The sequence below is a fragment of the Phaeoacremonium minimum genome, assembly GCF_000392275.1.
Source record: "Phaeoacremonium minimum UCRPA7 unplaced genomic scaffold PA7_03_scaffold_348, whole genome shotgun sequence".
NCBI classification, from domain to species: domain Eukaryota; kingdom Fungi; phylum Ascomycota; class Sordariomycetes; order Togniniales; family Togniniaceae; genus Phaeoacremonium; species Phaeoacremonium minimum.
The window spans coordinates 372,086-394,498 of NW_006921252.1; the positions used below are offsets into that span (position 1 = coordinate 372,086).

The 22,413-nt window shown below is 50.6% G+C and overlaps 4 protein-coding genes across 4 annotated transcripts; 2 read left to right on the top strand and 2 right to left on the bottom strand.

Moving 5' to 3' along the window:
• Positions 1-4,028: 4,028 nt before the first annotated feature.
• Positions 4,029-6,284, bottom strand: UCRPA7_4500 (putative exocyst complex component sec6 protein; the record flags this gene model as incomplete). The annotated part of the gene is made up of 1 exon (XM_007917007.1): positions 4,029-6,284. One exon carries the CDS (start codon positions 6,282-6,284, stop codon positions 4,029-4,031), a length of 2,256 nt encoding a protein of 751 aa, XP_007915198.1.
• Positions 6,285-6,822: 538 nt separating this feature from the next.
• Positions 6,823-7,671, top strand: UCRPA7_4501 (putative 60s ribosomal protein l15 protein; the record flags this gene model as incomplete). The annotated part of the gene is made up of 3 exons (XM_007917017.1): positions 6,823-6,909; positions 7,067-7,223; positions 7,304-7,671. The coding sequence occupies 3 exons, from the start codon at positions 6,823-6,825 to the stop codon at positions 7,669-7,671; spliced, it is 612 nt and encodes a 203-aa protein (XP_007915208.1).
• A 1,952-nt stretch (positions 7,672-9,623) lies between these two features.
• Positions 9,624-13,901, bottom strand: UCRPA7_4502 (putative rna-binding protein; the record flags this gene model as incomplete). Its single annotated transcript, XM_007917022.1, has 6 exons — positions 9,624-10,912; positions 10,967-11,690; positions 12,188-12,377; positions 13,009-13,454; positions 13,581-13,601; positions 13,725-13,901. 6 exons carry the CDS (start codon positions 13,899-13,901, stop codon positions 9,624-9,626), a joined length of 2,847 nt encoding a protein of 948 aa, XP_007915213.1.
• Positions 13,902-18,547: 4,646 nt separating this feature from the next.
• On the top strand, positions 18,548-22,140 carry UCRPA7_4503 (putative dna-directed rna polymerase iii subunit rpc2 protein; the record flags this gene model as incomplete). The annotated part of the gene is made up of 3 exons (XM_007917027.1): positions 18,548-18,674; positions 18,736-18,748; positions 18,810-22,140. 3 exons carry the CDS (start codon positions 18,548-18,550, stop codon positions 22,138-22,140), a joined length of 3,471 nt encoding a protein of 1,156 aa, XP_007915218.1.
• Positions 22,141-22,413: the final 273 nt, after the last annotated feature.

Sequence of the window (22,413 nt, forward strand, 5' to 3'; positions counted from 1 at the left end):
GATTAAATAGTCGTGAGCCCGGACATCTCTCGATCAGGGGATGATAAAGCTCGTTTGCTACTGCTCAAACAATAGCTAATACAATCCAGCAGGTTTCAGCTCGTCGCAGTGCGTCTCATTGTCTCTGGTATTGTGGCATGGAAACGGTATTGTGTGTTACTGTTAAGCTGTCGCCATTCAACCGAGGTCCTATTGTAGTGGCATTCAATGGGTTGCCGCGTCCGATAACCTGAGTGGAGCTCTGATAATGCACACTAGTGGGTCCCAAGGTTTGGCCCCCTGATACTTTCGGGGACAGCTCCTGACAGCCTCTTCGCAGATGCTCAGCTTTGGTGTGAAATGAAAACATGTAGACAAAGTATTCAGTTTATATGGAATTTGCTCATTCATATATCGTCTTCATTCAATCTCATTTCTCATAAGAAATCTCTCTTCCTTGTGTTCATAATGAACGTCTTCTATAGCCTACATCACAGGAGCTTCCTTCTGAGATGGGAGAATATACCTAGGTATCCTGCAAAGGCCAACCCAAGAGCCAAGCACTACATAACCATTTACCACAAGGAAATAGCACATGCTCCCCATTCTTACAAAGAAAAGAATGTTCTAAAATTTTCTAAAATGTTCTATCTCTTCCTCTGATGTCGACCACTCTCCACTTCGTCTGATAGTGCCTATTAATCAGGGTGTTCATCCCACGATTGCACCTAGGGAACAATGGTTAACAGGATGCGCCTGATGCCGCCAGACCAGTTGTTCAGGCTGAAACAGGATCCAAGACAATGGGTGTATTCCAATAGGTACCATAATTGTGGGAAGTAACGAAAGTTAGAATCACATGAATCACATCAAAGCAGGCTAGCAGTGCGTTATACAGTCGAGAATCTCGGCACATTTCTTGATTCACCTGCCCAGTAACGATCTAAAGACTCAAGGTAAATCTCGAGTGCCCAATTGAGCAAATGCATTCTAATCGAGAGGAACCGCAATTTAGTGTATCAGTGATAAACCTGGCTGATAAGTGTGCTAACCCCTATCTGCCTGAATCTACTTGTTATGTCTAAGAGGGCAATATTGCATAGCAATGCTCCGAGATAGTCGCCGGGTACCAATCTAAAGCGAAGAAATGAGAAATCAGGCGACGTAATCTAATATCGTCTCGGAGTGACTTGGGCATGTTCCATAGATAGCTTCAAGAAGCGCGACCTCAACAAGGAACGGCCGGTGAATCGCAAAGCTCGAAGATAGCTCAGACTTTTATGCTGCTGTGTTAAGTCTTCCCAACTCTTGAAGAGCGGGGGACTGTTGTGGTTCTTGAAAACTTCTCAGGATATTGTGTAGTGACTGCATGGGGGCTCTGAAGGGGCAGTGGCAGATAAAACAAAGGGAAGGTAAAAAATATTGGCTCCTGTGCTAGTCGTCTCGAATCGCAGCTGTGTCCATCTTCCAGGTATGCGATGATCTACATGGTATCATCGCTTCCGTCACTGTAGTCAACGTCGACATCAGGATCCTCATATGCGAGATAAGATGGTGGTTCAATAGGCTGTTTGCGAGTCTTCTGCTCAAAGATTAGATTCTTCAACTGCCAAAACCCATGCAGTAATACTCACGACTTTCTGCCATCTGCCTTTCTTGGCCGATACCTCACTGGTTGTCACAGTAGAGGCGGTGTCAGATGCCACTGTTGACTCTTTGAAACGTGTAACCATCTTCCCATCGGGACCCCATGCTCGATATTCAAGTCGCGCTCTGTCAGTGTCTCTTGGCGCTGCGTCCGTAAGACTGTGAGGTGCCGTAGATGTAAGTGATGGAGCTGATTCGGTCTGGTAGGTCGGCTCCGCCTCGGAGCGCCTGAAAGGCATGTAGGGCATGAGATGATGAGGCGCGCGAGCTGGCGGAGGAGACGAGTCTCGAGAGCTAGCAATAGAAGAGGTGTCACGCTGGTCAATTGAAGCATCACGTTCAGAGAGAGTCAAGGACTCCAAGAGCGTCAATGCCTCGGGGTCACCGGTCTATGGAGATTCAGTATTTCTTCTATCGCGAAAAGAGTTACAATTTTGCTTACCTTGAACTTGTTGCCGCTCACGAACGAGCTTGTGTTACGCGAATGCGCATCTATGGCGGCTCTTGCCTCGCCCTCTGCATGCTCAAGGTACCTGCCGTTCTCTCGTGCCAGATCACGCTCCTCCAGGCTTCGGAGGTTGTTCGAAGCTGGAAGAGGAATATATACGTGTCCGGTCGACTCCGACCACTCCGTGCACTTGATGCACCACTATACCACGATCAGTCATAAACCTGCTGCTCCAAAATAGGTAGGGAAAGTGCAAGGTGTCTTACACGTCGATCACCAGTCTTTCGCTGATTCTTGCTGAACTCACTGATGTGCTTGTATTTGCCACAAGGACCCCGGCATTTGAGTTCATCCCGGGGCGCGCCGGAGTGAGCCATGCAGGCAATGATGCCTTTATCGGGTTGAATCCGCTGGCCCCTGGCAACCAGGTCCGCCAATCGTTTCAGCTGGCTTTGTGAGAATTCATCTTTGGACTTCATCTCATTGCCGACCCTGCAGCGGATTCTACTGTTTGTGAGTAAGGTCATCTACGCGGATATCAAGTCGAGCAGTAGACAGCCACTTACTGGGCAGGCAGGCAGTTGTTGGTGCGCTTGCTGCGGATTGTCAGCAGATGGATATGATGAGCATGTTCTGGAATATTTTACGCTTACCCGTAAGAGTTGAGAGACATCGTGCCGATATGACAGATGAGAATCGTGAGGTGCTTTTTATTCAACCCGGGTGGGGCTTAGAGGACCTTGCGATCAGCAATTAGCGACAATGAAAACGCTTTAATGAGATATCTAAGAAGGTCCAGATATCGGAGAGCGGGAAAGGGAACAACCTGTGTAGTCTCGGATGCGCCTGGTAGTAGAGTCAGGAAGAAAGCTGCCTTTCGAGAACGGATCCGGAGATATGGTCTGGGTGAAGGCATGAGGCAGCTTACTGATGGTTAATATGGACCACGCCAGGAAGCTGGGTAGGCTGCTTGTTGCAGAGAAGAAGGAGGTAAGAGGCGACTAAAGATGTTAGGGACATCAGAAGAACAACACACCAGCTGAAACCTACCTAGATACCTCGGTTGATGGTAGACCCTATTATGGATGCCTCAACGGTGCGCTGGCGGTGGTTATGAAAATGCGGGGGTAAGGAAATTGTGGCCAAGGGGACGATGGGAAGGAGATGGATAGGTGGAATTCTGGAGATTGTCTAGGAAGGAGCTCAACGATGGCTCCTTCCGAGGGTTTCAAAGAGAGAGCTCTAAACCCAATATATAGGCAGATGACGACTGTGTCTTTCTGACACAAAGAGTTATTCCTGTCAGAGGTTATGTCTTAGAAAGTGGAAAAGGAATGAATCATGCATTTGTGACATGAACGACTGTAGACGGCTTGTGCAAAGAAGACGCTGAAATATGAGGGAGGCCTATGAGTTCTTAGCCAGCAGACGAGTCGTGATGAACTCTAGCTTGGCAGTCAGTCACATCGGTCACATCTAATTACATGACAAGCATGCCCTCTTTGTAATGAGGATCACATTATTGTGCCCAAGCTTATATGCTTCCAAGCGCAAAGCTCCAGGAGACTGGTCTGAGACACATCATTGCCGCCAATATCAAAGCCTACACGATGTAGGCGAATACAGATATCGTTGATCTTCCTTCGACTGTGTTCTGGCCAGACACATAGGTTGCGGACCCTCGGCTTGCATGTAAGAGAGATTCCCACAGTGGGCATCTTGGCAGAGACTGACTGGCCTTATCCAAGTTCCGCTATTGGTTTAGATGGACCGATTGGATGAAGACCATTGGTAGGTACGTTTCGAGGGAACAGCCTACTGGGGCCCGATCTTGACGTCCATGACTTCCTAAACGAGGGATCTATTACTATACGACTCAAACTGCCAAATTGGCGGCTAAGGAATGCCACAGCTCAGGTACGAGGAGGGTCCCGTCATCTCAACAATCATTTCATTATTTGACCTTGCTCATAATGGTCTCTGGACCTCTATCAACATACATCTGTGCCGCTCGGGCTTTGACAGCGTTTAGCATGCTCCTTTCAAAGTCATCTCGAGATCTTAGCACTGCCTCAACCCAGCTGATCTGCAAATCCCAGTACGTAGTTTTGAATCTTTCGAACGTGTCGGGTACACTATCTTTCGGTGCCGTAAGTAATTGCTCAAACAGCTCTGTAACTCTCCAGGTTTGTTTGATCGAGTTTCCGACGTCCGGATTCGGTAGGTTACTGAAAAACTCGAAGGCCGTAGATAAATCGTCAAAAATTTTCTCACTGAACTGATCTGTTCTTCGGAACTTGGCGCCCTTGTTCCTAACAGAGGACAAATACCGTACGAGCAGCTCGTCTGCGAAAATCTCGATGAAGATATCCACGAGAGAGTGGTGTAAAACTTGTCGATAGTCGCCGACGTACTCCTCGAATGTTACTATCATTTGTCTCATTGCAGTGCTAGTGTACCATTTTGGCGTAAAGAAATCTGGCATGACGGTTTTGAAGTCCACCGCGAAGATTAGCTGCGCAAACTTCGTGATGCACCAAGTGCTGAAGTCAACATAGCCGTCCCGCAATGCGCTGACTTCAGTATCTGCTCGCTCCATATATTGCGGCGTGACAATTGGCTCAAATTTCTGTCGAAAACTTGACAGGTAGGCGAACCTACTTTCTTCCTCGTTGTCATCAATACAGGCAATTTGATCGTTAGCCGTAGCAACGAGCCAATCCTGTAGAGACTGAAAGCCGTCCAGTTCGGGTTCTCTCCCGCTCTCATATCTTGACGCTTCCTCTTGGAGCATCTTCTGCCAGGATTGTTGCCGACCCCTGAGCCGTATAAACATAGCATCGATGACACCTTCAATGACGTCCGTTCGTTGTGAGTTTGCAGCAACGTCAATTTGTTCTCGTAACATCCTCCACATGTCCACCAGATTCTTGGTCCTGAAGTAGCCGTATTCATCATTGTCGAGGTTAGAACCTTCCACGTTGCGTTCGGCGAAATCCTTCTTCTCCTGCTTGAAAATGCGATCAATCCACTCATCCAAAAACTTGATAATGAGTTGCCTGAAGTCCCGCACGAGCTCAGTCTCACGATTGTCGATAACATGTGGCGTGAGCTCATCCTGTGTCGATCCGAGCTTCTTCATCTTTTTGTAGTACTTGTCCGGCCAATTAATGATCTCGAGGGTGTTGGCAGAACTGCTCTCCGGATCGTCAATCATCGCCGTCAAGAAATCATGCATAAGTCCATGGTAAATATTGGTATAGGTTTTGAAGATTTTCCACTTCTTGGGCATCAATGGCACCATTCCTATCCGTACAGCGTTGAGATCATTGAAGTACCACTTCAAAATCTTTTCTAACTTCGAAGGATCCTCGAGGAACTCTTCTCTTGTTGCTGTAAACTGGGCCTCGGCATAAGCCTTGATCGCTTGTATGAATTTGTCTTTGTAGCCTCTGACTGTCTTGGCACCATCTGTGATGCTCTGAAATCGAGTAGCGATTTCCTTATGATCCTTGAGCGCCTCTTGCAGAGCAAGCACTCTCTGGTCGCTCTTCTCCTCTGCTTCAATGATCAAGGCGAAACGCACTATTAGTCCATTGTTCTCGGAGGTAACGAGCGTGATGAGACTGGTAGCGATCAAGCCGACGTGCTCATCAAACCAGTCTATTGCTCCGTCCAGCCTTTCGAAATAGTCCTCTAGGGTGGATTGTAAACTGGGATCCTCCGCTCTTTGTATTTGTTCCATGGCATCGTCACGAATGTTCCGTAATTGCGTGAGTTCGTAATGAATGGGCAACAAATTCGGCATATTCTCCTGGTCCGCCTCGTCTTCCCGCAGCATGTTCTCGACCATATCCAGACGCGAGTTGAAGGTCTCAAGGTTCTTGCGCATCGTCTCAACAGCGCCAAAGTTTCGATGTGCTTGCGAGACGAGGTTGATTGTTGCAAAGTCCTTGATCATGTTCTGCGACTCGGAACATAGCTTGTCGATCTTGATCATCTCGTCCTTGATCTGCTGAACCGATTTCTGCCCCTCAGTCAAGCCATTCATGCCAGACTGTGACGTCTCCAATTGATCGCGAAGACCGCCTCGTAACTGAGCGTCGACATTCTCCTTCTTGCGCGTGAATTCCTGCTTCAGCGCGGTGATCTTGTCGAGGTCATCTGGAATGCGGAGGAGCTCCGAGAGCTTCACTTGCGGTGTGTCCATGGCGGTGCTCGACTCTCACGCCGTTTCGGCAAGTGAAGGAGCTAGAATCATACCATCTCTTGCTTGAAATGTGTCTGCAAGCCGATTCGTAGGGTCGATGTCTTGACGGGGCTTCGATATCAGAGTGGGATGTCGTTGGTTGAACCCCTGTCCCAGCTCCCATCATGCCGCTGTGCTCGTGGAGCAGAGGAGCACGGACCATATCTAAGCGGCGTCGCGTCTGAGTGATTCTCGATGGAGAAGCGGCCCAACTAAAGAGACAGACTGAGTCATGTGATATGTCACGAGGGATCATCCTTTGTAGACCCACTGAAACATCTAGCGCAAGTCCCCGTCTTAGGGTTGAAGTCGCTAGCCACCTCCAACCAGCGGGCCACTGAAATTTCCCAGAAAATTCTCATTCTCCTTCGACCGAACATTTCGCAACACCAACCGACAAACCCATCGCCAAACTGGTGCGTATACTGATGCTCCCTCTCTCCGTCCACGATCTCGAGGAGATATCCAGCTAACATATACATTCTCTACTACAGTCAAAATGGGTGCCCTCAAGTACGTCGAGGAGCTTCAGAAGCGAAAGCAGTCCGATGTACTGCGATTCCTTCTTCGAGTCCGCTGCTGGGAAGTATGTTGAACACCGATCACAATTGCAATTGGCTTTTCTGTGGACGAGCGTTATTCTTCTCGCTTGCATGCAGACCTCTGTGTCGCAATGGCGAAAGATTTTAACCTCGTCCTTGCTATACACTCGTTGAACATTTGCTGAGAGTGCATCAATATAGCTTCGTCAATTGAACGTTATCCACCGCGCATCTCGCCCCTCCCGCCCCGACAAGGCCCGCCGCCTGGGATACAAGGCCAAGCAGGGCTATGTCATCTACCGCGTGCGCGTCCGCCGTGGTGGCCGCAAGAAGCCCGTTCCCAAGGGTGCCACCTATGGTACGTTTTCGCCCTCGACAGTTCTGGTCGGGTCTGGAGCGAAACGAAAGGATAGCAGCTAACGTTATTTTCTCGAACAGGCAAGCCCACCAACCAGGGAGTGAACCAGCTCAAGTACCAGCGATCTCTCAAGGCCACCGCCGAGGAGCGTGTTGGCCGTCGCTGCGCTAACCTGCGCGTCCTGAACTCCTACTGGATCAACCAGGACTCGACCTACAAGTACTACGAGGTCATCCTCGTCGACCCCCAACACAAGGCCATCCGCCGCGATCCCCGCATCAACTGGATCGTCAACCCCGTCCACAAGCACCGCGAGGCCCGTGGTCTCACTGCTACTGGCAAGCGATCCCGTGGTCTCAACAAGGGCCACCGCTACTCCAAGACCCAGGCCGGCCGCAGAAAGACCTGGAAGAAGCACAACACCCTGTCTCTCTGGAGATACCGGTAAACGGTGGGCGCCCGTGGCGCTTCATCGCGAGGCTCTGGAGGTTCTTTTCGAGGCACGTCATGACGGAAAGGGATCTGAAACCTGGTTCTTCGAGTATAGCATGGGTATTGCGGCTGCTGGCGACAACGGCTGGCCTTGGGCGTTGATAGTACAAAAATCAAAATTGACGAATGATGGCATGAAAAGAAATGCCCATATCATAAAAACGCTGCCTGACCAATTCTGCCTCTTGAGTGTTTCGCCATGTTGAAAGATTTTAACTGGCGTGAAAACCCCCCTTGCCCCATCATACCGGAAGCTGCTTTCCCTCCAGGACCAAGCTCGCTGAGTTGTACTTGAAAAATTTATAATCGTGGGACATGAGAACATCCAGACAAACTTAGACTCAGAGGTATGGACTCCATAATGAGAAGGGGCCACATCTGACGCGCCGGTCCGTCCACCAGTCTCTAGCCCCTTTTAGTCTCCCTGAGCCTCACCGCCAATCTTCACGCCTACTTCACCCTGTAGTATACGAAGTCTCCAAATCTGCCCGCAAACACGACTTGTGATTGAGTTAGGGCTATGCACTGTTTCAAAAACAATACGAGACGCAAACAGCAGGTCTCCCATACTTGACGGAAAAAAAAGTAACGAGCATGCATGCTACAAATCACTGTCACTTGCGAAGCAAAGGGGCCATGAGTTTACTTTTAATCGTTCCATTGCGGATTGACTATCTTTTTTTGTTCTGTCTGAATACACGGCGAGAGCAACTCTATGAATAGCAAATCCAGCCATCTAGATCAAAAGACCAACAGAAGATATTGTCGATCTATGACTCGAAGATGGACTGAAATGCCCAAAGCCCTCTAAAACCCCCCGATGAGCTCGAAAACCGCAAGTGCCATAAAGTGTAAGATGGTGCAGTGTGAGGGTGTTGCGAAGTGAAAACCGCAAATGTACAGGAAGATATTATGGCGTCTATGTGCGAAGGTGAAAAGGGGGTGGGTCCCAGATTTCCATGCTCACTTCAGCCACATCCTCCCGCAGCCAAAAACCCCAGACCCAACGTCTTCAGCTTTGCACCTAGTCCTCCAAAGCCTTGCAAATGCTAAGCTTGTTTGTTTTTGGTGAACGGGCGCCAAGGCCATGCGGATGTAGAATGCCAATCGCAAGAAATGAAATGCCAATCCGAGAAGAAGAAAAGCGAAAGGAAAAAAAAGTCGTGCCCCGTTTCCTTGTTCAGCAGAGCCCAGGCGTTTCCAAATGGTTGAGAATCAACACGATGGATGCTATCCTAGTGAATACTCCAAGGTGTGGCAAAAGCTCTGGCAGTTGAGAATGGGCAAGTGAAATAACTCTCAGCTAGCCCAAGGCCGCTCCGCCGATCAACCAACGTTGCGTAACACCCGAAAACGTTGCTAATCGTTGAGGTTCGTGGTGATCATTATGATGCATGCTGCGACCGCTGCAAGGATGTCAAGATCATGTCGTGAAATTCAGCTGCTCTAAAGTAGAGCCCGTTCCTTAGATACCAAAAAAGACAAAGGAGAAAGTGGAATTTTTGAGTCGTCTATGCCTTGTCCGTGTGAACCGAATACACGTTACAAATGAGAATTCTCTGCAAATGGCTGCCATTCCTCCCAAAACGGCAGCCAGAAACAAAGCATTCTCATGGAAAGAGTCCTCGCCAGCATCGTCGAGCGCATAGTGTACAACAAAGCAATCTAGGAGGTCCCAGATGCTTAAGCTCGATCGATGATGAGGTTGTCGTGGTATGATAGGTTGTATGTGAGTCGTCCTGACGAGATCATGCTGATGTTGAGAACTACAAGAAAGGAAAAGCCGTGACTGGGTTGCATGACGTTACGTTCCTTGATGAGCATGTGTCCAATCGAAGACAAGACGTGAGGAAATTGAATAAGAAAGCGCGTTCACTATCGTACCAAGGTCCTGCAGGGCAAAGGGCCTCAGACCCATTGCGGCGGAGCCTCTCCGTCTGTGGCAGGGAGACCAGGAGCAGCGCGAGGGAACTGAGGAGGTGCATACTGAGGGCCACGTGGAGTTTGCGGCGGGGGGACAGTCAACACAGCACTGGCGGGATAGTTTGACTGTGAAGCGCGGTTGGCCATGCCACCATTCATTCCGTTGGTAAAGCCGCCAGTAGGCAGGATGGACGTGTTGGACATGGCACGGTTGTGATTTGGTCGTAGAGGAATCTGACCCTGAGTGGTATCCGAGGGAGTAACCTGACCGCTGCTTCTTCCACTATTGGAATCATAAGTCTGGATCTTTGCCTGGATGCGACGACCATAAGGAGTTGATCGAATGTTCGGAAGAATCGGGCGAATGGTCTCAACAAGGCGAGTCTTCTGGTAATGGGTAGCATAGTCCAAAGCAGTCTGGATGACGTAATTGGCGAACGAGTCTCTAAGGAGACGATCCATCTCGCCAGGAGCCAAGAGCTCCTCCACAATCATGTCCTTGGACGGATCTTGAGCGCAACGAAGGCATTTCTCAATGACGTTGGAGCTGAACTTGTGGCGCGAGAGCTGGCCTATGCGGCCCTGGAACATGTGAACAACAGGTTCAGTGAAGCTTGACTCGTTGAGATCAATGATGTATTGAACGACGTAGTTGCCAAAAGGGTCTTGGACAAGGGTGACAGCGTGCTCGGTAATCTTCGCGATGAGCCAGATTTTCTGGTCTCCAGAAGCGTGGTCGATGCAGCGCTGCAAGACACAACATCCATGTCGATGCGTTCCGACGTCAACACAGTTATTGCCGACGGCGTCGAAGATGAACTGGGCATCAGGAGCACTGAGCTTGTTGAGACACTTCTGGATGACATGGTTGCCGTTGAGATCCTGGATCAACTCCACGACGCGGTATCGAAGAGCCTCGATGATGAGCGACACCTGCTCCGGCGTAGACACAAACTCGATCATCTTCTGGAGAGCTCGAGTGCCATGCTGGTTCAAGGCAATGCGCACCATATCCGCGGCGGCATTCTGGATGAGGACAGTACGTTCCTCGTCATTGCAGTACTCTAGGAGCTTCTGGCACAAGTAATTACCGAACGGATCTGTCATCAACTCTATGACATGCTGGTTAGTCTCCAGCCAGATCATGTGCACCTGCTCAGGAACGCGGTTCTCAAGCTGCTTCTGAAGGTAGCGGCAACCATGCTGGTCCTTGCAAAGGTCGTAGATAGTGCCACCAACGGACTCCAGGGGCAGGTTTTGATAGCGACTCATTGCTAGGGGTGGATTAGCCAAGAACACTTGCAGCAGTGACATAACTCTCAACTTACCCTCGTTGTCCATCTGTCGTCGATTCTGAATGATACGGGCCTGGCTGTCACGCGGAGCTTGCTGCGGGGGAGCATACACAGCACCGTAGCCAGTGTAGTTCTGAGGGGAATACAGGTTGCCGCCGCCGTTGAGTGACAAGCCCTGCATATTCATTGTGAGAAGGGGGAGGCCGTAGTTCGCCCCATTTGCGCCGTTCGGTGCATTGTAGCCAGAGCCGCCGTAAAAGCCATTGTTGTAGGCCGAGACAGGCGCGGGAGAGGTCACAGTTGGCGCAGATGTCGCAGGGACTTGAGCCTGAGTGACGGGGCCAAAAGGAGCAGCGTTGGCCTGGAGGGTTGAGCCAATGGACGGGTACCCACCAATCGACTCGCGAGCAGCCATGTTATTGTCTGCAGAAAGCTCGCGGCTGTGACGGTTAGGCACAGCACCAGCTGGAATCCGGCCAATGCTTGCATTATGGTTATGCAGGTGCTGCTGGGCGGCATGGTTAGTTGTGGTGTTCCCCGTCATCACCGTCTGACCTGACACGTTCTTGACAGTGGGAATGTCGTTGGCGGAGAAGGATGACTGCAACTTGGGAGGAGTCGCAAGAATGTGGTTTGTGGTGGCAGGTGCCTCAGAGGCATTCTCGTAGTACTTCATGTCGATAGGCTTCATCTCCAGAGAATGGCGGATTGAAGCAGGTCGACCTCCAATGGTCGATACGTCTGTGGTTGTGCTAGTCTGGGCAGAAGTTAGAGATACACCTCCGTTGGCTTGAGATGAACTGGTGGTGGATAGGCTCTGCCGCGGTCGGTGGCGATGGATATTACCCCAACCAGTCGACGACGCGTCAAGAGCAGGAGGGGGTTGGGCAAGGTCCAGTGCAGCAGACGACGTGGAAAACTTAAGAAGAAATACAAGCGTTAACAGGGCCAAAGAAAGATGAGTACACAATGAAGAAGTGAGCAAGAAAGCTGGGGTGTACAGGAAGATTAATTTTGCTTGCAATATTTGCAAAACAAAATGCGCAAGGTCGATTTTAAGGCGATGTTGAGGAAAGGGGCTGAGGCAAAATTTTGGGAAAGACTTCGGATGAAGATAAGGCCAAATATCTGGATGAGCAACTGCCTAAGGGCGAGCTCCAGCAGTGGAATGAGCCAAATTTACAGCCTGAAAAGGCCACCACAAAGCGCAGCTCTTGCCGTATGAACGTGATATAAGAAAGCCAAGTGACTTACCATATTGGGATACTCCTCGCGGCGTACAAGGGTAGGGAAGTTATCGTCAGGATTGGCTTGAGCGTAGAGTTTGCCGTCAGCTCCAGAATCGTCGTCTCCGAAGAGGAAGCGAGTCGTGTTGGCTTGATCGAGTCCGATATCGTAAAAGCCTGATCGGGACTTGGTGACGGGCATTGAATACCGGTTGAGGCTGAAAGCGGATGTTGTCAGTGCCAAGTTCGTTTTTGTGATAGGCAGTGATGAATAGTTCAAGAGTTTGATGAAGTTCCCGTCTCTACAAAGTATGGCGAGAGGCTAAACCCAGGGAAACTTCGCTTTCGAATCCTCCAGGCCGAACAGTAAGGATGGAAAGGAGGAAAGAAAGGAAAGTACGTTGGAGGGATAGTGGGAAGTGTAGGGATTGAGGTTTATGGAAGGTGGTGAAAGATGGGGAGGAAAACGGTCTGATATAAAGTATGTGATAGGTGAGGTAAGTGAGCGATTGCACACAGCTGTGCGTCTTAATAATGTAATCGTTGCTTGCTTTAGTACTGTGGACGGGAAACTAAGGGAAGAAGGCTTATTGAAATCGAGTCAAGCGTTCGTCAATAGAAGATGGGGGAGAACAATAGAAGCAGCCAGGTTTTTGAGGCAACGCGCAGCTGTCGATTGTCTTTCCTCATCCAGATATACTGAACGCAACTTGACGAAATTCTATTCCTCCACTTCGCCAACACTGCTTGCCCGGAGCCCGGAACTCACAGGCATCAAAGCTGTTTGATATCGGACGAGCGAAACAGGAAGGCGCTTTTCAGAAGACTAGGCAGAGGGGAGCAACTTACGCATTAGCTGATCGATGTGAGGTAGGGTCCTGGCGGATGGCCTCCTCCTTCTCGTCTTCGTCACTGTTTCTACGCGATCCAGGAACGGAGCGAGAGGGCAGCTGGTCGTCGAAGGCAAAACGAGACTGCAATATGCCAGACTGCGGTGAAGCAAGTTGAGATCCAGATCGGCCGGGCCGATTATACAAGCCCGGGGGAGATGTCAGGCTCGAAGTAGAGTACCGGTTCGGACGAGAGAACATGGTTGGGAAACCAGAGGATGTCTCACGGTACTCAGGTGGCGTCGTGGGCTCGGATTGATGGCCGGACATCCTGCCGATGTCTTCTTGCATCTGTGCCAGCTCGAGCTCCTCTCGGCGCTGCTGCTGGTCTAGCTTCTGCATCTCGGCCTCAAACCGCCGCTTCTGTTCCCGAAGCCTCTCATATTCCATCCGCTTCTTTTCTAGCTATTTCTTTGTCAGTTCAAGTTGCTGATTGCGGGGGTATCACAATGGAGAGTTTGACAGCTCGCTGTCGATGGTGTTGAGCTCCAGAAACAAGTGTCTTTGGAAGCTCATCATCAACACACTCACCAATTGAACTTTCTGTAAAGCCTGTCAAAGAAATGGGTCAGTTATATCCAATGGTGCATTTGTGTCGACAACACAGAACAATGCCCGGGCCACGGCAAAGAGGAGTTGTCCAGTTCAAAGTCTTGACAGCTGCACGGCACGCACCTGTGTGGCAGCGAAGTCCTGCGGCTCTGGACCACGCTGGGTTGTAATAGTAGACAATGTTGGTACACGCCCCGAGTCGGTGGTGAAGCGGCGAGGCAAGGTCGATCGAGGGTCGTGGGAAGGCACCGACTGTTGCAGGCGAGTGCCATTCCGAGGAGGGGAGACAAGAGAGTTCATTGGGGCTTCGTTTCGAGGAGACTGCTGGGATCGGAAGTCCATTTCAGGTACAAACTACAACGCTCGACTTTCGTACACGGCCGAATTGGCTATCGGATCCGGTCTATTATACTGCAAGAGAGAAGACATGAGTTAGCCGACCGAGAGGAGGTTCTGGCAGTGCGATGACGAGGCGGTCTTGCTGATCGCAGAGGTGGGGAGAGAGGGGGACCCCTTCGGGAGGAGGATAATGTAGTAATGTAGGTATGTCAGAGGAGGTTGACGCTCTCGTCCGCCACCCTACATTAAGGCAGGCTCGTGGCACTTGCGGTGTGCGCCCTCTGCATCACCTTTGGCGTTTCGGGGGCTCGACGGACGGGACTGGGCTGGCTTCCCGCATTTCCAAGATGCATGCAAGCAAGACGGACAGCTCAACAAAAAGGGGGCGACTCACCTGGTAAAAACAACTATATGGCACACGTTGCGCCCTGGAGAGCCAGGAGCAGCAAGGAGAGGTGAGCAAGCAGTCTGGATAATGAGCGTGGGTTGCAAGAGAGGAGGGAGACTCCAGGTTCAAGAGGAAGCAGGCCAGAAAAGATGCTGGCTGGCTGGCTGGCTGGCTGGGTGCGGGCGCTGGGGGGCGGCCCTCCGGCGGTGCTGTTGCTGGTACTGGTGCTAGGTACTGAGGAGGAGTAAGTCCTGGCGCTGGTGCTGATGCGGGCGAACCCCTGGCTGGACCCTCTGACCCTCCCCTCGTGGTCCCACGAGAGAGACGGGCACCAGGTCCCAGCACTAACACGCCCGTAACCGCTCTTTTCCTTCCTTCTGCCGCACTTGACAACGCTCGCACGCAGGCTTCTCCGTTGGATGGATGGATGGATGGATGGATGGGGGCCGGGGTATCGCATCGACGTCAGACACCGGCGCAAGATCGAAACGGTTCTGGGTCTTCTGGCATTTTGGCATTGGCATTGACTACCTTATCTACTCTTAAAAGTCTAAATTGTTTCTCTCTCCATCCTCTACGGCAACGATTCGAAACAAACTGCTCAAAGAGGGCAGATACGCGAACATTGGACGGATGATTCACCCAAGCTTCGAGGAACGTGCTCGTGCTGAGCTATTTGCTAAGGTAGTGTCCCGTTTGTACGTACCTCTCCTTAGCAATGGAACCCTTGAGTGAGCAGCGTTGGGGCCAAGGACCCGTTAGAGCGCGGCCCCTATCCTATCCGTCCGTCGACGGGCGCTCTAGCAACGACTGACTATTCGATCCAGACCGGACACGCAAGCGACCAAACTGTTAGTCGTCTCTTGTGGCTGCGGTTGCGGTTGCGGTTGCTGGCACATCCTTAGAATTCGAAGACTCACATCAGCGGTGTGGGCATGCATGTCTTCCTGTCACATATTACAAGGCTTGCTCCTGCGCGCGCACGCACTGCTGTCCTCGCCTTTCGGTGCCGGGGAAGGCAAGTAAAGGTAAGGTCAGGTAAGGTAAGGGATCAGGATGAACCGTGCTCTCTCTTTCTGTTTCGGTCAACCCAGCTTCGGCCTACGGTAAGTAATAGGTAGGTAACTTGATGTAAGTGTATGCGGCCCATATGCGCCCCCATTCCCCTTACCCCTCCATGGGACCTCGTCTTTGCCCTGTGAGCAGCCCCTCCTGCCGCTTCGTGTCTTGCAGGACGCTTGAGGACCTGAAACCGCGATAGCAAGCTACTCGTGAGGCCCTTCGTTTGTGGAGGCGTGGATGGGCTTGTACCCAGCGGGTTGGGAAGAGCTTGGGTTGGGGGAGTCTGGTATCAGACTAACACGCCTGCACGGTCGTCACACCACATGCAGGAGAAGAGAGGACAGCAGGAGACTGTAATGCGTGCGTACCGACTATCTACATGCAGAAGTACCCGAGAACAATGACCTACCTACCTACAGTAGCTAGGTAGCTTGACCAACGTACACTTTGATTGTCTTCCACACACGAGCTGCAACCAAGGCAGATCTCGGATCCGTGGTTCAAATGCTCCGGCGTTGGACAGACTCCCGCTATACGTGAATCATCAGCAGACGGGTTGAGCAGAGCCGATGGCAACTCGCCAAAGCCGTCTGGACTCTGGACTCTGGTAGCGCCGTGCGTCTTCGACAGTTCCTCAGGATTCAAGCCCAAACAATAATGGACGGGCAACAATTGGTGGAGTGGGGATGGACATTCATGAGTGGCTGTCCTCCCCAAGTAGCATGTATGCAGGTGCATTTATCCGGCCTAGCTGGCAAAGACCACAGAGATGGGTCCTGTCGACTATCAAACATTGCCTCTGTCTGCAGTACGCTGGAGGTAAGATGCCCTTCTGCAGATCAAGCAGGCGATCACAGTTGCCGGTTTGCGTCCAGACTGTCGATGAGAAGCGGCAGGGCTTCGAGATCTCTGTGATGGAAGCTCTTGTTGCTCTCCATCCGCCCATTGCCGACTTTGAGTTACCCTGAGCCCCTCCTTGCGCAAGAGTCTTCAAAGAACGGACCCTCTTCATATCCATGTTCTTTCTGGCTCTTTAGCAAACATGAGGTACCCAGGTAGCCCCTCCGCAACGGCACCTTGCCCACTCCTAGCTTCTCACTAACAACCCAACCCCTTTCTTACCACTTTCAAGGCTTTACCTTGCACACAGTAAACTCATCGTTGCCCGCTGTAACAGAGGCTTAGCGCGGCTACAAAATCTTTGCTCCACCCGCAGGCGTTGACTACCTACACAGCTACGAAACGCTCACCATATGCTACCTAGGCACCTACCTTGGGTCTCCAAGTAGGTACTGTACATAGTAGAGACCTGGCATGCAGCTCTCTTGTCTTGTCTAGACATCCGCACAGTCGGCCCGCTGAATCATTCGACAACTCCCCTCGCCGTCGACATCACTTGTGCGGTGAACTACGCAGCAGGTAGTTAACAAAGACTTTTTCCCCGCCCGAACGGCTTCGGCATTATTATGACTCTGTACGCGTCCCAGGATTTGCCTTGACGGGAGTCTGACCCGATGGTCGAGCAGGAGATTAACAGAGCTTAGCGCCCGTGCTAGCATCGCATCGACAAACGGACGATGCTAGTCGAGGCTCCGTCATTTGTTGAGTGGCAAGGGGCCACCACGGCCCATCGTGTCTCTTTTTTCTCCTTCACCGACTTTTAAGGTCCCGCATTGGATCGAGGCAGAGGTGGAGGTGGGGGGAGACGATGCCACCGCAAAACCCTCGCGACGATCAGTGGCATTCCTGTTACGTCGGTCGACGAAGACCGACAGCAAAGGTCTGCAGTAGTCGACAACAATCCCACAGTCCCGCGCATGCATGTCCGACTTCGCGCACAAAAACGACTCATGGCCAGAAATTGCTCAAACCAATCAATTAAAGAAGCACAGAATGTCCTGGAGAAGAATGTCTAGACTCGGTCCATCCATGTACACGACAACTCCACTGGGTGGGGGGTTGTCGAGGAGGCTCTTGTGGCCGGTCCTGCACGCAACGAGCCGAGATATCCAATCCTTGCCTAGCAAATAAGCAGTACGTATAACTGTTCTGTGATGTTTTCCAAATCTCCAGAAAGCTTTAGACGCTGGGATGACATAACTGTAAGTATCGTTGCTGGCGAGACCCTTTGTATACCTTCCAAGGGCTCAACCAGCCGCTCTCATCTTCGCACAAAAGTTGCCAGGGGATAGATCACATTTTGCCTACTGTATGCACAATGCTTGCAATCCTCAATGTCTGCCAACACAGCATTGCATCGGAAGCACGAGGACGCATCCAGGCTTGCGGGGAAGTTGTGTGTCCCAATCCAATTACTAGGGGGCGGTCTCGCTCTGTCCTGCCAACAATTGCATCTTTCCAAACTGATAGTTGCCTTCCCTCCTTCGTCCAAGCCCTAAGCCACTGCCTCTGGAGGACCCCTGAACACATCTGGTCAAATGAGGGGTGGTGCTGCAAGGGCAGGTAAGCTAAAAATAAAGATGCTGGCAGCACTTTGAGCTACAAAAACATTGGTGATTATACAAATGCAAAGACGAGAGGACCAGTACGCATTCCTTCCATTTACTTAAAACTTGCGCGAACGGAAAACCACCTGGTATGCTAGAATTATCACACAACATGAAGCAAGTCCAAGTCAACATCTGTATTTGAGAAATAGAGCATAGGTGGAAAACATTTCGGGATGCTTCAAGGTATGTCCTGAGAATGACTGCCAAGGCTTCCCATCCACCAGCTTGTTGTGAATCATGCCTGGCTTGACAACATCCTGCTTTAGCATCATTCGTAGTAGTATAACATAAACTCCTGGTAACATAAGAAGCTATTCATTGCATAAGCACCACTGATTCAAGCTCTTATTAAGTTGAAGCGATAATTATGACAACAAGTATTAAGCAGCATTGGCATGTGCCCTTTCTTCAGGTGACAGACAACTGCTTTAGGGGACTTAATTAAAAGTCTCCCTGGATGCGTGGGAAGCTTAAAGGTTTACATGGTCGTGGCCAACCCTCCAAACCACATGTCGACTCCACTAGCTTAGCTCTTATCGATAAGCTGCTTCTTCGCGGGGCTGCCGTAGAGTCACTCCAAAAATATTTTGATAGCTTCATCAACAGATCTGGAACGTGGAAAAAATGAGCACGGCCACAATGCGAAAATGCCGATGATGGACGACGGTTTCGAGGCTCTCTTAGAGCCCTTCTACAATGGCAAGGCATTGACAGACCCCATCTCCACCAAGGACGACAAGTACCAGCTTCTCCCTGCGTTCTTGAAAGTAAAGGGTGAGTGATCAACCAAGCGCATTCTTTCCAAATCACTCCAGCTAACTCCTATAACCCACAGGTCTCGTCAAACAGTATGTTTTCATCAGTCGCCTGGAGCTCAATGAGATATCGGGCTAATGAATCGAATTGCAGGCACATCGACTCCTACAATTTCTTCGTAGATCACGAGATCAAGGAGATTGTCAAGGCGAACCGAACAATCCGAAGCGATGTCGACAAAAACTTCTTCCTCGAGTTCACAGACATTCGTGTCGAGCGGCCGACCCGGGCAGACTTCAGCGACGTTAAGGCCCACAACGACGTCACACCCATGGAATGTCGCCTGCGAGACATGACCTACGCTGCTCCGATGGTCGTCGACATTGCATTCATGCGAGACAGGAAGAAGGTCATCCGCCGGAATATTATTCTTGGACGGATACCTGTCATGCTTAAGAGCTCAAAATGCTGTCTGCACGGGGCCTCCAACTCAGAGATGGAGGTAATGAACGAATGCCCCCTTGACCCGGGCGGTTACTTCATCATCAACGGGACGGAGAAGGTCATTCTCATTCAGGAGCAGCTGAGCAAGAACCGTGTCATTGTGGAGGCCGACGAAAAGAACAATATCATCTCTGCGTCCGTCACCAGTTCGACACACGAGAGAAAGTCCAAGACATATGTCACACTAAAGAAGGATCGCATAGCGCTACAGCACAACGTACTAGTGGAGAACATACCCATTATCATCGTTCTTAAGGCCCTCGGCGGATTGTCTGATTATGAGATCATGCAACTTGCCGCCGGCTCCGATGGACGCTACCAGGATGATTTTGTGGTAAACTTCGACGAAGCGACCAAAGCCGGTGTATTCACCCAGCAACAAGCACTTGAGTACATCGGTGCTCGTGTGAAGATGGGCACACGAAACAAACCACAGGCCGGTATGCAAGCTAGGAGGAACAATGTGGAAGAAGGCCTTGACGCATTGGCAAATATCATTATCGCCCACGTTCCTATCGAAGGACTAGACTTTTATCCCAAAGCTATCTATGTCGCAATGATGGTCCGCCGAGTTTTGATGGCGGCACATGACCCAAAATTGGTCGATGATCGTGATTTCGTCGGAAACAAGAGACTTGAGTTGGCTGGCCAGCTTCTGTCACTCCTTTTTGAGGATCTGTTCAAGAAGTTTCTCGTCGACCTTCGTATGAACATCGACAAGTTTTTCAAGAAACCCAACAAGGCGGTCGCCTTTGATCCCCTGAACTCTATCAGCGCATCAGGCGGGCACATCTCGGCCGGTATGAACCGTGCGATCCAGACTGGAAATTGGAGTGTGAAGCGATTCAATATGAACAGAGCTGGTGTCACCCACGTCTTGAGTCGATTGAGTTATATCAGTGCCCTCGGCATGATGACTCGTATCAGCAGTCAATTCGAGAAGACCCGAAAAGTCAGTGGTCCAAGAGCTTTGCAACCTTCGCAATGGGGCATGTTGTGTCCCTCCGATACCCCTGAAGGAGAGGCTTGTGGTTTGGTGAAGAACTTGGCATTAATGACGCATATCACTACTCATGTCGATGAGGAGCCAGTAAAGAGATGGATCTTCAGTCTTGACTCTAGTGTTGAGCCTCTGAGAAATTTCTCTGGTTCAGAAATGCACAAGGAGGGCTGTTTCATGATCAACGTCAACGGTACACCATTTGCAATGACTCGACACCCAAAGCGTTTCTGTGGTAAATTCAGGACAATGCGACGTCGAGGTTGGATATCGCCGTTTGTCAGCATCAATGTCAACACCCACTTCAACCAAGTACATATCGCTACGGACGAGGGTCGTATTTGCCGACCCTACATCATCGTCAAGAACGGAGCTTCAAAACTCAAACCCGAGCATCTGAGATTATTACAGATGGGCAAAGCCACATTTGATGACTTCCTAAGGAATGGTGTCGTGGAATACCTCGATGTCAACGAAGAAAACGATGCCCTTGTTGCTTTATATGAGAACGAGATTACTCAGAGTACGACACACGTCGAGATTGAGCCCTTTACCATTCTTGGAGCAGTGGCTGGACTTATTCCCTTCCCTCATCACAATCAGTCACCGCGAAACACATACCAATGTGCTATGGGTAAACAAGCCATTGGTGCTATTGCCTACAATCAATTCAATAGAATTGACACACTCCTATATACCCTAGTCTACCCTCAAAGGCCTATGGTCATCACAAAGACCATCGAGCTTGTGCATTACGACAAACTTCCGGCTGGCCAAAATGCAACCGTTGTCGTCATGTCCTTCTCCGGATACGATATTGAAGATGCCTTGGTTCTGAACAAGGCGTCATGCGATAGAGGATTTGGCCGCTGTCAAGTCTTCCGAAAATACACTGCAGAAATGCAAAGATACCCCAATGGACGCGCAGAGCGCATCGGGCCTCCCGAGATCGATCCCAAGACTAACACGCGAGTTCAAAAGCACGGGTGTCTGGACGCAGACGGTCTTGCGAATGTGGGCTGGAAGGTCCATTCTGGGGAGGTCATGATCAAGAAGGAGACTCCGATAGACTGCGGCACAACAGGTATCGGTTCTGACAGAGGACCAAATGACTTCCGCGATTCGTCTATTCTTTATCGCATACCTGATCCTGCCTATATTGACAAGGTCATGGTATCCCAGACTGAGAAGGAGACTTTAATTGTCAAGGTCCAGACGAGGCAGACTCGCCGTCCAGAACTTGGTGATAAGTTCTCATCCCGTCACGGCCAAAAGGGTGTGGTTGGTATCATAGTTGACCAGGAGGATATGCCCTTCTCCGACACGGGCCTCGTTCCTGACATTATCATGAACCCTCATGGTTTCCCTTCTCGTATGACAGTCGGCAAGTTGCTGGAATGCTTAACCGGCAAAGCGTCGATTGTCCATGGCCGAAAGAAATACGGCTATGGAGACGCATTCCGCTCCCATCCAGTTGAAGACATGGCCAAAGTCCTTGTCGAACACGGCTTCTCCTGGGAAGGCAAGGACTACTTCACCTCTGGTATTACTGGAGAACCTCTAGAAGCCTACATCTTCAACGGTCCGATCTACTACCAGCGCCTGAAGCACATGGTGCAAGACAAAATGCACTCTCGATCTCGTGGTCCTCGCGCCATCCTGACAAGACAGCCGACGGAAGGTCGATCTCGAGATGGTGGTCTGCGTCTAGGAGAGATGGAGCGTGATTGCTTGATTGCATACGGCGCCTCCCAGCTGCTCCTGGAGCGTCTCATGACGAGCTCTGATGGAGTCAACATCGACATCTGCCAGCGTTGCGGTCTCTTCGGCTACAAAGGCTTCTGCCAGACGTGCAAGAGCACAAGGGAGGTCACGCAGATGACCATGCCGTATGCTGCGAAGCTACTAGTCCAGGAGCTGATCAGTATGAATGTTGGCGTGAGGTTGCAGATGGAGGACGAGTTCCCTCATCCGAGGTAGCACAACTCTACAGACGGTGTACGAGTAAATAACCCTTCTCTCAATGGGCGCAAGGGGATTCTTGCGTGTTAGCTTCCTTAGCATCGAGCGACACTCTAGCATTTGCATGGCAATGAGTATCAGGGATGGGTCTAGATAGAACGGGTAGCGAATATCAATCCTATCAAAACACCATTTGACCATTGTGGTCATCCGCATACCCTAATTCACCAAAATGTGATATGATACTATACAAAGTGTTTGCATTTTTATGGTTCATACCAACCCCATATA